The 16733-nt window shown below is 42.4% G+C and overlaps 1 protein-coding gene across 3 annotated transcripts in view; it reads right to left on the reverse strand.

Annotated features, from left to right (window-relative positions):
* runx1 (RUNX family transcription factor 1) overlaps positions 1–16733 on the reverse strand; it is a 301136-nt gene that overhangs the window by 65254 nt on the left and 219149 nt on the right. For all 3 annotated transcript variants that reach the window (XM_051927227.1, XM_051927228.1, XM_028800922.2), the window contains exons 3-4: positions 15638–15794; positions 1731–1835 (exon numbers count right to left, since the gene is read on the reverse strand). In XM_051927227.1, coding sequence (XP_051783187.1) covers positions 1731–1835; positions 15638–15794 — 262 coding nt within the window. The remainder of the gene's footprint in view (positions 1–1730; positions 1836–15637; positions 15795–16733) is intronic.

A 16733-nucleotide genomic window follows, 5' to 3' on the forward strand; every position in this document is an offset into this window, starting at 1 on the left:
GTATGTAGTGCAGAATTATTTAATAGATTTGCGTGTGTGTGTGTTTCTTTTATTAGTATTGTGTTATCGCCAACCGCTCTGAGGAGACATGTAAGTAAGAATTTGCACAGCCCAATACACTTGACTTGACTTCTCTGTTTCTGTTTCCACGTTGTGGTTTGTCTTTATAATGTATTTCTTTTTATAATGCTGTGTTGGTTTTGACTGTTTAGCTCCCTGAACTCATAGGTGAACATTTATGCTCAATCAGACTAAATTAAAAGATTGCACGTGTGTATGTGTGTGTCTGTGTGTGTGTATGTGTGTGTCCTCCATGTCTGACTGGCTCCCAATTGAAGCTTATTTCCTGAACACCCTGAATTGGATTAAAACTCTGGACTGAGAATGTATTTCATAATATATATATATAAAATATGATCTGCTGGAATAGCACAATGTAAAGGTACAGGGTCAAAGAGTGTCGTGAATGCAAGTCTGTAGCCAGCACTCCGAGCCTGGAGCCTCTAAGGAAGAAGAACATGCTGGAGAGCCTGTGTCCCTACACATATACCGGTATGCTGGTATATAATTCTTTGCATTTATATAGCGCTTTTCTCACTACTCAAAGCGCTCAGCAATTGCAGGTTAAGGGCCTTGCTCAAGGGCCCAACAGAGCAGAGTCCCTATTGGCATTTACGGGATTCAAACCGGCAATCTTCCGATTGTCAATGCAGATTTCTAGCCTCAGAGTCACCACTCTGCCTGTAGTGCGCACTAGGGTCTCATGCACACATACTATATGTGCATTTCAGTGAACATTAGCAAAACCAGAACAATAATGTGCGGCTGCCAAAGGCAAAACAGTAGACTCCTCTCGAGATGACTCAACTGTTAATATCCTTGGTGTAATACTATCCTTCAGCGTGCACAATGTGTGACTCGTAACGTGCTTCACATTTTAATATTCTCTGAAATGCCTTATCCATGTGTCGGCTGAAAATAGTATTACTGTTTTGAGTCTGGCAGGCTTTTGACTTTCCTCCTGGCTATATGACCATCAAGTGCAGAAAGCATCCTCCATCTTCTTCTGTTTATCTGAGATCGGGTCGTGGGGACTGCAGCTTGAGCAGAGATGCCCAGACTTCTCTCTCCCCGGCCACTTCTACTAGCTCTTCCAGGGGAATCCCGAGGTGTTCCCAGGCCAGCTGAGAGACATAGTCCTGGGTCTTCCCCGGGGCCTCCTCCTAGTTAAATGTGTCCGGAACACCTCACCAGGAAGGCGTCCAGGAGGCAACCTGATCAGATGCCCGAGCCACCTCATCTGACTCCTCTCCTCCTCCTCGAGCCGCCACCTTATCGTGCTGGAGGGGTTTGTGTGTCCCAGTGATCCTAGGAGCTCTGTTTTCGGGGGCTTTATGCCCCTGGTAGAGTCACCTAAGGCAAACCGGTCCTAGGTGAGGGACGAGACAAAGAGCGGTTCAGAAAACCTCCTATGATGATTAAGAAATTTGGATGCCGTTTTCCCTCGCCCGGATGAGGGTCACCAGGGCCTCCCTCTGAAGCCAGGCCTGGAGGTGGGGCTCGATGGTGAGCGCCTGGTGGCCGGGCCTGCACCCATGGGGCTTTGCCGGGCACAGCCCGAAGAGACAATGTGGGTCCCCCTTCCCATAGGCTCTGTAGGAGGGGCCAAGGAGGTTGGGTGCAGTGTGAGTCGGGTGGTGCAGAAAGCAATAAGAGAAAAATATACTCACGTCTGGGCTCTCGTGGACCGTCCACTGTGATTTTGATAGCTCTGTGGTACGTGGCCACCTGAGGAGGGTTTGTAAATACCGTGATGGTCAGGGTGAAGCTTTTACCTGTTTCAAAAAAAGAACAGTGACGGTCAGCAAATGGAGAGAAAGGGACAGCAGGTAACAGATTTGACATCTGCCCACCTTCATTCAAGCAATCAGTCGCCTTACCCTGCTCTAATTTAAAATGGTTACACTTACACGTTATCAAAAACCCGTCAACAGTCCATCAACACTCATTTATCCATCAGACTGCCATTCACTTTTTACTGCTGTGCTAACACTACTGTAATCAGTTCAATCTATCAATAGACATCTGTGTACAAGTCACTTTACATTGTTGAAAGGTAGAATGCCAATACTGTGTTTTCAAACCATTCGTTTATCATGCATAATGCTACACTGCCCATAATGCTTGGGACAAAGAAACATTTTTCCTTGATATACCCCTTCTGCTCCACCGTCTGAAATTATAAATCAAAAACGTCAGACGTGATTAGGGAGCTCATTGCAGACTTTCATTTAAGGTCGAGTTGCACACATTTTGGTCACACCATGTAGAGATGGGTCCATTAAACTCTGCACCAAAATAAGCAGAGTGAAGAAGCAGAGAGTTGACTGTGAACGGAGAAGGCCCAACGTGGACTGCAAAATTTGCTTTCACAAAGGCGGATGGGCCTGTGGATTGATTATCTGTTGGGCAGATCATAGATTGTGAGGCTCAAGGACTGTGTGAGCAACACTGGAGGACCACAAGGAACAGGCCTGTCACCATCTCAGACTGTAAATATAACAGCAGGATAGATAGATAGATAGATAGATAGATAGATAGATAGATAGATAGATAGATAGATAGATAGATAGATAGATAGATAGATAGATAGATAGATAGATAGATAGATAGGGTTATGTCACTCGCAGATGATTACGCACTAATGGAGTGTATCGGTAAGGGGTGTCACACACATGTGCATTGGGATGTAGCTAAAGGGCCTGAATGAGGGTAATTCCACGCCAGACCAGGGGGTGGCGGAGTGTGCTGATCCTTTCCCTCTTTCTATTGGGGAATTCCACCTGTTCTCATTGACCTCACTTCCGGTTCCGGCCCTGATGACCTCACTTCCTCTACTCTCCTGTAAAACCACCATGTTTGACTCATCAAGTCAGTTCTGTTTTGGACTCGAACCTGTACACATATGTACTCTTTATTCAACACTTTTGCAGCAGGGAAAAATTATACGGATGGCTGCCCCAAACCTTATTGAACACTCTTTTGTCTAATCTTTGACGGGGCGATGAGGAGTCAGGGGGAGAACATTGAGAACTGTCTGCAACTGAACATCAGCAAAACCAAGGAAAAGGTGATTGAGTTTCATTACACAAAAAGGCCTCTACCAGAGGTCAGGGAGTGGATATGAAGGTGGTGCACTATATACTAAATATTATATATTACTACTGCTACTATACTATACACAGTTCATATGAAAAAGTTTGGGAACCCCTCTCGGCCTGTATAATAATTGACTCTCCTTTTAACAAAAAAGATAACAGTGGTATGTCTTTCATTTCCTAGGAACATCGGAGTACTCGGGTGTTTTCTGAACAAAGATTTTTAGTGAAGCTGTATTTAGTTGTAAGAAATCAAATCAAATGTGAAACACTGGCTGTGCACAAATGTGTCCTCCTTGTCATTTTGCTGACTTGAATGCCTGTCACTGCTCAATGCTGATTACTTACAACACCAAATTGGTTTGATTAGCTCATTAAGCCTTGAACTTCATAGACAGGTGTGTCCCATCATGAGATATAAAGGTATTTAAGGGGGTCAATTGCAAGTTGTGCTTCTCTTTGACTCTCCTCTGAAGAATGACAGCATGGGATCCTCAAAGCAACTCTATAAAGATCTGAAAACAAAGATTGTTCAGTATCCTGGTTTAGGAGAAGACTACAAAAAGCGATCTCAGAGGTTTAAACTGTCAGTTTCAACTGTAAGGAATGGAATCAGGAAATGGAAGGCCACAGGCACAGTTGCTGTTAAACCCAGCAGGTCTGGCAGGTCAAGAAAAATACAGGAGCGGCATATGGGCAGGATTGTGAGAATGGTTACAGACAACCCACAGATCACCTCCAAAGACCTGCAAGAACATCTTGCTGCAGATGGTGTATCTGGACATCGCTCTACAATTCAGCGCAATTTGCACAAAGAACATCTGTATGGCAGGGTGATGAGAAAGAAGCCCTTTCTGCACTCACGTCACAAACAGAGTCGCTTGTTGTATGCCAATGCTCATTTAGACGAGCCAGATTCATTTTGGAACAAAGTACTTTGGACTGATGAGACAAAAATTGAGTTATTTGGTCATAACAAAAAGCGCTTTGCATGGCAGAAGAAGAACACTGCATTCCAAGAAAAACACCTGCTACCTACTGTCAAATTTGGTGGAGGTTCCATCACGCTGTGGGACCTTGTTAAAGTCGAGGGTCGGATGAATTCAACCCAATATCAACACATTCTTCAGGATAATGTTCAAGCATCAGTCACAAAGTTGAAGTTACGCAGGGGTTGGATATTCCAACAAGACAATGACCCAAAACACAGTTCGAAACCTACAAAGGCATTCATGCAGTGGGAGAAGTACAATGTTCTGGAATGGCTGTCACAGTCCCCTGACTTGAATATCATCGAAAATCTATGGGATGATTTGAAGCAGGCTGTCCATGCTCGGCAGCCATCACATTTAACTGAACTGGAGATTTTGTATGGAAGAATGGTCAACAATACCGCCATCCAGAATCAGACACTCATCAAAGGCTATATTTAGAAAAGGAGGCTCAACTAAGTATTGATGTCATATCTCTGTTGAGGTGCCTAAATTTATGCACCTGTCTAATTTTGTTATGATGCATATTGCATATTTTCTGTTAATCCGATAAACTTAATGTCACTGCTGGAATACTACTTTTACCATAAGGCATGTCAGATATTAAAAGGAAGTTGCTACTTTGAAAGCTCAGCCAATGAGAAACAAAAATCCAAAGAATTAAGAGGGGTTCCCAAACTTTTTCATATGACTGTACAAGTACTTGGCACACTGACACTGAGTGCTTTCAGCCAATGAATTATCCAGCAGGAGCGTGTCAAGAACAAGTACCGGGGCTCCATCTTGCTAACGGCCAAACGCCTTTAGAATGCCTCACTGTGACGGCGGCTGCTCTTTTATCTTTAGCCAAGTCAGAAGTTTCCTTTCTTTTAATCATTCTGTTGTCACGATATAACAATATTTACTTATTTACTGCGCTTCTGTAAAATGCCAAATTTTCCCTGGGGACAAATAAAGTGCCATCTATCTAAAGGGTGGGACAAAAGACTGCATGTCTACTCTGTAAGGAAAGTGCTGCAGCATTTAAGGAATACAAGCTCAGTTGGCATTTCTTTCTACAAAGTGATGATAATCTGTCATGCAATGGGTGGTCTCCAAATTCCAAACTAGCCTTTAGTTTACAGGCTTAATAGAAGTTATTTTCTTCTTCTTTCTATTATCAACTTCTAGCTACCTGCTTGCAAGTAAAACTGCTAAACCGAGCATGGTGTTCTTGTCACAGAAGACACAGGACAACATAGACTTTTGGCCTGCTGATCACAAAACTCGTCTTTCAATTTCCATCTCATGTACCGTTTTAGGGCGGCATGGTGGCACAGTGGTAGCACTGCTACCTCGCAGTAAGGAGACCTGGGTTCGTGTCCCGGGTCCTCCTTGCATGGAGTTTGCATGTTCTTCCCCTGTCTGCGTGGGTTTCTTCCAGGTGCTCCGGTTTCCTCCCACAGTCCAAAGACATGTAGGTTAGGTGCATTGGCAATCCTAAATTGTCCCTAATGTGTGTGCTTGGTGTGTGGGTGTGTGTGTGTCCCGTACTCAAGCCGCTGGAAAGACTTCATGAAGCAAAAGCAGCTTGCTGATGTTTTCCCACATGAGCAAAAACAGCTCAGACCTGCCCTACTGCACACGTCCAGTCTGCTGGTGTTTCGTTTGGTTGTACTGGGGATCTGTTTGCCGTCAGTAGCGGCTATCAGAAGTGTGACAGAGGAAAGCATACAAAATACACATGTTGGTATCCTGCAGTGGGCTGGCTGGCGCCCTGCCCGGGTTTTGTCCCTGCCTTGTGCCCTGTGTTGGCTGGGATTGGCTCCAGCCAGTCCCTGTGACCCTGTAGTTAGGATATACCAGGTTGGACAATGACTGACTAACATTATTTCATTACAGAGTTGTGAAAAATAAGGATATATGCCGGCAGCATCAGGACCACCATGCATTATGGGACATACTGTAGAATCGTGCTTATTCACACCATGTCAATTTAAAGGCATCAATCACACTACTTTGCACAACATGAAAGGGAAGTAAAGGACTTCAAAGTTGCATCCATTCATCCACCAATCCATCTTATTGCTGCTTATCAGGGTCACAGTGCATCCCCAAAATGAACATTTTGTTTTCGCACTTCTGTTATGTAAGTAGAAGGCGGGGAGAGACTTTAATATTTTTGATACGACAAATCACTAACGTTGTATCAGCGTTCAGCGTTCGGCACTCCATTCTCTCTTGTGTGGTGCTTTTCACTGAGTGCTGGGCTCAGAGCAGACCTTTATTGCAGTTCATCATAAATCTGCATGTTTGTCGTAATGCAACTCGGCACCCATAACACTATTTGGACATTTTCAACACATGATTTAATACACTTGTTACAGATGTGACTGTTTTGATATACTCTTATTGCTGAAGAAAGGCCCCCATTGTTTGAAACTGAATGTTACAAGAGGTGGTGTGAGGTCCCAGCTTCTTGTTTTATGTTGTCACATGCTCTATGAGCCAATGTAGAGAGTCTACGACACATCATCTGCAAACACAGGTTTCATTCAGTTGGACCAATGTATCGAGACCGCAAGGGAAGAGGGCATTTTTTTGATTTTTTTTTTTTTTTTTTCGGAAATGACTATTACGACCTTCTTCAAACTTCTCCATTGATACTGCCAAAGGACGTTCTTGTAAACTGCAGATTCAAAAATAAACTGTCCACAAGAAACGCACCACTGCGTGTACACAACGTGACGCTGGCAATTAGTGCCGTGACCTGTGGGAATAAAACTTACAGAACCACCAGTGGCTCATCTTCATTAGAACAGGGTCACATTTCATGAGCCGAAATGGAACACATAATAAAAATTCAAACAAAAATATTAAGACTTGGTAGATTTTGATATATCAAGGGAAAATTGGGTGTTCTCCCTAACCATTCATTCATTCATGACAGCGGCACTGGATAATGTTGTACCATGCCATCTCCATTTATTCATTCATTCATTTCCTATTTCAGCACTGACCACTGTGGCGCCATGCTGCCCCCATTCATTCATTCACTCATTCATTCATTCATTCATAAGGCAACGTCGCTGTATACTGTTGTACCATGCCGTCTCAATTTATTCATTCATTCATTTCCTATATCAGCACTGACCACTGTGGCACCATGCTGTTCCCATTCATTCATTCATTCATTCATTCATTCATTCTTTCATTCATAAGGCAGTGGCACTGGATACTGGTGTACCATGCTGTCCCCATTCGTTCGTTCGTTCGTTCGTTCGTTCGTTTGTTCATTCATAAGGCATCTGGACTGTATACTGTTGTACTATTCCGTCCCCATTTATTCATTCATTCATTTCCTATATCTGTACTGACCACTGTGGTGCCATGCTGCCCCCATTCATTCATTCATTCATTCATTCACTCACTCATTCATAAGGCAGCGGCACTGTATACTGTTGTACCATGCCGTCTCCATTTATTCATTCATTCATTTCCTATATCAGCACTGACCACTGTGGCACCATGCTGTCCCCATTCATTCATTCATTCATTCGTTTATTCATAAGGCAGCGGCGGTGGATACTGGTGTACCATGCTGTCTCCATTCGTTCTTTCGTTCGTTCGTTCGTTCGTTCGTTCGTTCATAAGGCATCTGGACTGTATACTGTTGTACCATTCCGTCCCCATTTATTCATTCATTCATTTCCTATATCAGCACTGACCACTGTGGTGCTATGATGCCCCCATTCATTCATTCATTCATTCATAAGGCAGCAGCACTGTATACTGTTGTACCATGCTGTTCCCATTTATTCATTTCCTATATCAGCACTGACCACTGTGGCACCATGCCGCCCCCATTTATTCATTCATTCATTCATTCATTCATTTCTTCCACTCTCCCATACATCCATGTATTCTTCTGTTCACTTTCTGAACCCACCTATTCTGAATTCACAGGGCCTCAGTTTCTGCAACTGCCACATAGCTAGCCACTGAGGCACTGTGCTGCTCTTTTAACATTAATATCATTAATTTCCTAAGATCATCTATCTGTCCATTCATTCAGTCAAACTTTAAGAACTTAAGAATGTTTTTGATAAAAACAAGCCCGTCAACCACAACATAGTTCACCAATCCCAGTTCTCCCAAATTCTGCAAAATATTATCAAAATTCAGATGAAAGTGCTACTCATTTCTGCAACTGCTAAATCCAAATGTAACAAATGTAGATCCACACAGAGACTTGGGACATACATCTCTGGAGATGGGAGGCTGCAGCACTACCACTGTGGCACCACATTCAATCAAATCGTTTTAATTTCCAAACCAGTCCTCCCATTCATTGCTCCTTTCATTTATTTGAACCAGCTTAATCCAAATGTAGGGTTCAGAAGAAACCTGGAAGCTCAGACCCAGGAGATGTAAAGCAGTAGAAGTAGCCACAGTGCCACCACGCTAACCCCATACAATTCAATCGTTAATTTTCCAAACTCACTTGTCTATCCATCTATTGATTCTTTCATTTTCTGAACCTACTTAGTCGATTGAGGGGGGAACAGAGATGAAGGGCAGCTAGAGTGCCACCATATTATCTTATAACACCAATCAATCAATAATTAATTCTCCAAACCAATTCATCCATCCATTGATCTTTCATCTTCTGCACTCATTTAGTAAAATACAGGGTTGCACAGAGAAGGTGGCCCTTGGTCTCTGCTGAAGTGAGGCAGCAGACTTAGCTACATACAGTGTCACCACATTACCCTTATACATTCATTCATTCACTCATTCTTTTTCCAAATCCATCCATCAACGTTTCATTCTCTAATCCCATTTAGTCAATTGCAGGGGGTGCAAAGAGATGGGGGACCTTGGTCTCTGCTAATATAAGGCAGTGGAATCTGCTACAATGCCATCATGCTAGCCTTATATAATTCATTCATTCAATTCGATTTCTAAACCTATCGCTCTGTCCATTGATCCTTTCATTTTCTGAACTCCCTTAGTCGACTGCAGGGTTGCACAGAGACAGGAGACCTTGGTCTCTGCTGATATAGGATAGCAGAATTATTTGCTGTGTCACCAAACTATCCTCGGGAATTTCACTCATTCTTTTATTTTTCAGACCCAGTGACCATCCATATGTTTTTTGAAGTTTCTTGAATCCAAGTGTATGGTCAGGAAGATACCGGGGACTTGGGTTTCTGAGGATGTGAGTCACCCAGTACCATCAGCCGCTGTGCCACCATTCTTTACCTATACATTGGTACATTAACCAATACACTCTTTATCCACTCACTCACTCACTCACTCACTCACTCACTCACTCACTCACTCACTCACTCACTCACTCACTCACTCACTCACTCACTCACTCACTCACTCACTCACTCACTCACTCACTCACTCACTCACTCACTCACTCACTCACTCATTGACTTTTCACCCATTCATCAATAAATACATAAGTGAATTAATTTTTTGCCCACACATTCTTAAATTCCTTAATGGTTGGGCATTCATCCATTTACTGAGCCTACCCAATCCAACTGTATGGTGGTGGGCGATTTGAGCCAGACCCAGAGCGGGATCCAGTCCTCCCCAGCACCCAGTCACTGACAGTGACGCATTTTGGAGTCCCAAATCAACGTGTCCTGGACATCTTCTGGAATTCCCAGAGAAGACCCCACAGACACAGGGAGAATGTGCAGGCGCCACACTGAGAGTGGCTCAGACCTGCGCTCCGTCACTTGTCTGTCCAGGTGAGGAAGACAGAGGTTCTGAGGTAAGGTAGCTCCACTCTCTATTCATTAGCACATTCAAGTAAGAATTTCAGTGCACTCTACACGCGTACCAATAAAGACCCCATGGACCTTCTCCACCCCATACAATACAATCACATACACAATTTGTTTATTGTCGGATAACTGGGATGAGAGGCGCTAAAGCAGAAACAATAGTCCTCTTGTTTCCCTTTTGCCCGCATTGCTCTACTCATTATTCCAAGCCCCTTGTTAGCTCTTCACCTCATAAAGTGCTCGGGCAGTCAGGCTCCTTTTCCTTATTTAGGGAATCTTTATTACAAACTTCTCACCGCTTGATCCTGTAATATCATCCTTCCAGCCTTCGGGGCCTTGGAGACTAGTGATGTGCTTTTGAGAAACCTGACTCTCTACTTTCAGGTTATTAATGAATGTCAGACAGGGTATAATTTAATGGGTTTTGGTGCCAAGCTCGTCCGCAGAACACCCAGATGCCACGTGACTTTGCATTATATCTGCCTATGATGCAGACCCATTAGTTTTCTTTTTAATCACTTTTTTAAGACATTACCATGACTGACTATGAAAGGTGCTATAATATAAAATAAGCATGTAAATAAAATCTGATAATCTGTTGCTGCATCGCTACACACAATACTGTGTCTTTGATGCCTGCGTGTGTGTAATCCTCCAGCTAAATCTGAGATTGCCCTGATAATTTAAGACGGCCGACTTGCCTCTTTCATCTCGGCTGGTGGTTATTCAGTCCTCCCCACCCCGAGGTTGTTGAATCGTCAGAAGATGCAGACAGTTCTGGCCATTCTCGATAAAGCATTGTGTTCAATTATTGTCAAATTCACTTAAACCAGAACAGGCTGGTTAAGTTGATGGAACCTGTCTTGCCAGCATCAGGAGCAATGTGGGCACCATCTCTGGAAGGGGTGCCAGCCCACCACAAGCAGGGTCCACTCATACCCCCAAATGCACAGAAGGTTCATATACAATTTCCAAGTAACTTTGACACACATGTCTACAGGGATACGGGTTGAAAAGGAGAGGAGCAGATAGGAAAATTAGCAGGGCACTCTATAGAACGATTAGAACAAACTACTTACTTGTAAGTATCATAAGGAGATTAAGAAGAGACCTGATTGAAGTGTTTCAAATTATGTAAGGAATTAGTTTGGTGGAACGAGAGTGTGACGTTAAAATGAGTTCATCAAGAACACAGGGACACAGTTTGAGACTTGTTAACATCCTTAGCGTTGCATTTTTTCATCGAAAAAAATTGTATTTATTAAATCTCATATTTCTACTGTAAAACGTGCAAGACACTAAAAGTACGTCACAAGTGTAGAAAGTACAATAATGATACCAATAATAATAATGCTAATACTATATATACAGTCAAAAATCTGTCTTCTGTATGGTATATCTTGAAGCACAGTGAAATACACAATGCAACGGCACAGTTGGGACTCCTTGTGGATTTTCGTTCCAGACCGATGAACAGCACACGTGCGTCACTTTTGGACTCATCACAGTCACTTTCGATTTCAGTCTCACTGTCTGAAGGCAGATTCACGTCGTCATTGCTGCTTGTAATCACCGTTAAGAGCGCGCAACACCTGCGCTGCTGAAAAACTCTTCTTACGAGACGCCATTATGAGGCTAGGATGAGACGTGTCTGCACCGTTGCCCGGGTGACACTTGAATCTGTCACTTACACGAGACACGCCTATGCCGTTTCCCGAGCAACACTCGGCACTAACAGTTTTGGTACTTTTACATCCCGAGTGACGCTCGGCTCTAACGCTAAGGAAGTTAAAGGTAAAGTTCACGCAAACATTAGGAAGTTTATCCTCAAAGAACCACAGACACATGGAGTAAGTGACCAAGTAGTGTGGTAGGACTTTAGGGTCCTTCAAAACTTGACTTGATGTTATTCTGGCGGAATTACCGTATATACTCTCGAATAAGATCTCCCGTGGATAAGTCGGGATGTGATTTATTGTATGATTTCCGGTATTTTATAATGTCGCTCGTATAAGTCAAATGCGGAAAACCAAGAGATTATGATATGCTAAGCCCACCTGAGGGAGTAACCATGGAGCACACGGCCTTTGTTTTCTATGTGTTGTGCCTACATGACCACACGGTAATACCCAAACTATTCCAAAGTGAAGTTTGCACTGATTTGTATATCTCACACCCTTATACACCTTTATCGTAGGAGCATTACTTATCTACGATGGAGCGTTCAATCAGAAGAAAATATGAAACTGGTTTTAAATTAAACGTCGTTGAAGTAGCGAAAGAAAGTGGTAACTGCGCTGCTGCAACAAAATTTGAAGCATCTGAGAAACTGATGTGAGATTGGAGGAGGCAAAAAGATGTAAAAAAAATGTGTCACATTTTTGAACGGGCGTATAAGTCGGGGTCTGATTTTATGATCGATTTTTCGGGTTTCAAGACCCGACTTATACGTGAGTGCACAGGACTGTCGAGCTTTGTTGTGTTATGATATAGCGGGTTGGACAATGACTGACTGACTGACTGTTCCTTGGTCTTTTAAATATTTTCAAACATCATTTCCAGGATTTTGAAGACCAAACAATCCATTTTCCTAAAATAGAAACATGTTTTTAATTATTTTGAAAGTGAGCTACATTCTCCAATGGTGTTGTAGCTTTCTTTCATGGGTGCCGCCTTTTCTGCTATGTTGTTAAGAGGAAAAATGGACAAAAACGGGCAACATATGATTTCATCAACATGAATGTATAAACGTCAGCATCTGAGATTTTAAAATCTCCCAATGAAAAACTTCAAGTGATCATTCCCATTGGTATTTTACGGTTACGAAAATTTCTTTGTGCCCCGCCTGTCACAGTACATGTTAATTTCTGTATGTTTTAGTGCTCGAAACTCATTTGTAATTATTTTATTTTTCCATTTTATTATTTACATGATGGCAATCACGGGTCACATGTCTAAGGTCGAAACATCTGTAATGTCACCAGAACCGAGGTGAGCTTTGCAGTTAAATTTTGTGTAAAGTACGATACTTTTGGACGTATTTGGCTGTAGAATTTCTAATACGTCTGATCGTTTAACTCTTTTGATTCTTTGTTACATCGCTTCTCCGTGATCATAAATATAAACCTGACCGAATTGTGTTTTTTTCAAAATTAAACTTGTAGTTGCTCTAATTGTTGTGGGACCACAGATTCGCATAGCGTATGGTCCAGAATCATGTAAATCTACGTTTTGAGCATTGAATGATGTGAACACTAACAGATTATTGTAGATTCGGATATTTTGCCTGTAGTGTATGTGGATTTCACTTTCACCAAACAACAAATCTTTTAATTCTCGCGGATACGCCTCTTCATTGGGAAGAAACACTACTTTTCCCTGATAGCAACACAAATTCGACGATCTACAAGTCTCTGACTTAAACTTTAAAGCCAAACAATATCTACATACTTCTGTCATATCACCTATGTCCATATATTTGATCTCTTTTGCTGTTCCGTTATTTCACTGAGTAATAATTTCCATTTGTTAGCTCTAATGTGATCTTTACTATCAGTTTTTGGAGACTTTCGAATTTTAGTACTTTCATAATCTCTAACGTGCTCTGCATGTGTATCTTGCAAATATTTTTGACCCTCTTTACGATGTCTACTTTGTCTTCTACTCTTTGTCTTTTATTTCAGACCTTGCTTGGACCTGCTAGGTTTTCAGTTCCACTTGGTCCGGGCTGATTATTACTACCCTTTTATCTGATTTTGCACTTAGATTATTATTGTTCTTTTTTGAATTCTTATCTCTCCAATGCTTTTGGGCCTCTTTTCAACATGCTGCCCTTTCTTCTTTGCTTAGTCTTTGATACGTCACCTAGAACATATAAAATTATTGTCCAGAAATGGACTACATCGAAGGAAACGAATAGATTGTCTGCCTAAAAATACTGTCCAGAAAAGCTTTATTAAAGGATGAAACTGACGACTTTTCATAAACGACTTAAAATGAGGAAAACATACAAATTTATAATAGCTGAGAGCACAGGAACTGTGTCTGACAAAACCATTCACACGAATGAGAGTTGAGTGGATCGTGGGAGTGTTTGAAAATTGTTGGGAGGAGGGCGGGACTGGAAAAAATCTCTTGGCAATAGTCTCGTCTCACGGGACTTGAAAAATACTCTGGGGAAAAGTCTTGTCTCAAGATTTTCTTTTATAATAGAGAGATATATATGTTTTCAGAAGTCAACATAACTTTATTTTTGCGAAAAAATAAGATGAAAAATTTTTCTAGGTAAAGCAACACATCACATTAAAAGTGTCTACTGAATCCAATTAATACATTTTTTAATTGTCCTGTTATACAAGTGGTAAAAATAAACGTCACCGTGTATCTCACGTGAATACAAAGAAGATCCGGGCCTCATAGTGTCTGAACAGCTCAGGTTTGTCGGAGGCCTAAAACTGTCCTGACTGCAGCCAGATACTTCTCCTTTTTTCCATATCACCCAACTGGGCGGTATGCCATAAAACATTACGCACACCCCGATAACTTTACAGAGGTTGCTGCTATCAATTTTGATTAGGACCAAGATTCAGGTTGTGGCCCCAGTGCTTCAAGTGTAATTATATGACAGACTGGCACGACCCTTAGCATTTTATATACTGTATACAGATGTAGGCCTCTTGGTCACTTTACCATGTTGAAAAATTTAACATGCCACATATTTTCCTCAAGAAGACACGCCAAAACACATCTGCTTCCTCCAAATGAAAAGCTCACTACGTGGGAAGCCACCACTGCTGCTAAATCTCCATCCTACATTACTCAGCAATCGCCTTATCCTAGTGGAGGATATGCACAGTCTCTGTGACTTATTTTTTCCTATTACTAGGGGGCTTTGCCCCCAGCTCACTTCACTTGTCCACAAGGGGTGCACTACGTGCCAGCCACTTCACATTTCTGCTGCTCACGTTGTGAGGGGGGAGGGGCTAAACGCACGCTAAGGAGATGCGGTCGGATCAGCTGCTGGCTTGCTGCTGCTGCTGAGCTGCGTGTTCTGCTTGTCGCACTGCTCGTCGATCATTTAAAAGCCTGTATAGCAGCTGTCCTTTTGTCTCACTGCCTTGTCTCGTGGGACAATAAAGTGTCTCCGAGAAAATTACGTATCGTCTCCTTCCAAGCCGTCCAAGATTTTTTTTTTTTATAATAGATTTATTTTTAATTAGTAAATGTCAGCCAGGCGCACATGGAATTAAAGCACGTAAACGTTTACAGACAGCATATAAATGCCTTTCTTCTTGTGTCCATGGAACAAATTTGACTGGAAGCAAAATCCATTTTATTTAATAAACCTGTGTAAGGGAAAACACTGAGTTTTGCTGCAAATTCAATTTTATGCAAACTGTTTCATTCACCAGGACATACTGTGCACATCACTACTTCGACATGACATCTAATCACTAAAAAGAATGTCTTGTAGTGTGAGCGGTTCAGCAATTTTTAGAGTTTTGAAAGTTGTGTAACATGAGCCTGGCATTAGGTAGTTTTTACAGTATTCCATCCTGACTCCTGGGGGGGTCAAATATCACAAAGTAGCAGAGCTCCACTCAAGTTTAGTCAACACCACCTCTCAATCCCAATATGAAATCCTACTGTGTGCTTCCCTCTGCCCTCTAAATGTAATCAATCCCATCTTGTCTTCACTCACCTCTTCCACTACGACCCACAAACCGCAGATCATTGAAGCGGGCCACCTGATTCTTAATGGCAGCTGTGGCATTGCGCAGTTCGGCGGAATAGTTCTCATCATTTCCTGCCATCACAGTTACCAGTGTGCCATCTGGGACGTCACCAAGGGCAACCACCTGCAAGAGAGCACAACTTGCTAAGGTTAATGACTGCAAGAAAAGATGGCATCCAGGATTTCAGACCTTGACAAGTAGCAGTGAAGCAAATTGGTGAGGAAGGCGCACCAGTTAGGGGTGTCATCCAGGGCCAGCTGGAATACGAAACTCAGGCATTATGTGCCAGTCAACCTGGCTTCCCTAACTTTCTCTGACGTCTTATAGATTTATAGGGTCTCTAGTTGTGTTACCTAGTCACCCAGGAGTTTTGTGGGGGTGTGGGTTACTTGGGGGTATCAGAAACAATATGTAACTAACTAATGGCTTTTCTGTATACAATATTTGAAGTATTATTTTTCTATCCAAGAACTAATATTATTGGTAGGCAATATGCTCTAATAGTTAAGGCTTTGAGGTTGTGGGTTCAGATCCCACTACTGACACCATTGTGTGACCCTGAGCAAGTCATTTGACCTGCCTGTGCTCCAATTGGAAAACCAAAAGAAATTTAACCAATTGTATCTCATACATTGCAAGTCACCTTGAATAAAGGCATTGGCCAAGTTAAAAAAAAAAAAAAAGATAGATATGAAAGGCACTATAAAGATTAGGCTATGATTGATAGATAAAAGGAGACAGTCAAAGGTTGCTGAAATAATGAGGTAACTGGAAAGGGGAGTGTGGTGCTCCCGATATCTATGCAAAAGGACAAAGGTCCAAGTCTTTAGAGTCCTGGTGCTACCTGTTTCGCTATATGGTTGCGGGACATGGACGCTATCCAGTGACCTCAGACGAGGACTGGACTCCTTCAGTATGGTGTCTCTTTGGAGAATCCTTGGGTACTGCTGGTTTGACTTTGTGCTGCTCATGGAGTCCTGAATGAGGCACATTACCTGCATTGTGAGGAACAGTCAATTATGGCATTACGGCCGTGTGGCGCGTTTCCCCCGATGGTGATCC

Source organism: Erpetoichthys calabaricus, chromosome 4 (assembly GCF_900747795.2).
Source record: "Erpetoichthys calabaricus chromosome 4, fErpCal1.3, whole genome shotgun sequence".
Taxonomy (NCBI): Eukaryota; Metazoa; Chordata; class Cladistia; order Polypteriformes; family Polypteridae; genus Erpetoichthys; species Erpetoichthys calabaricus.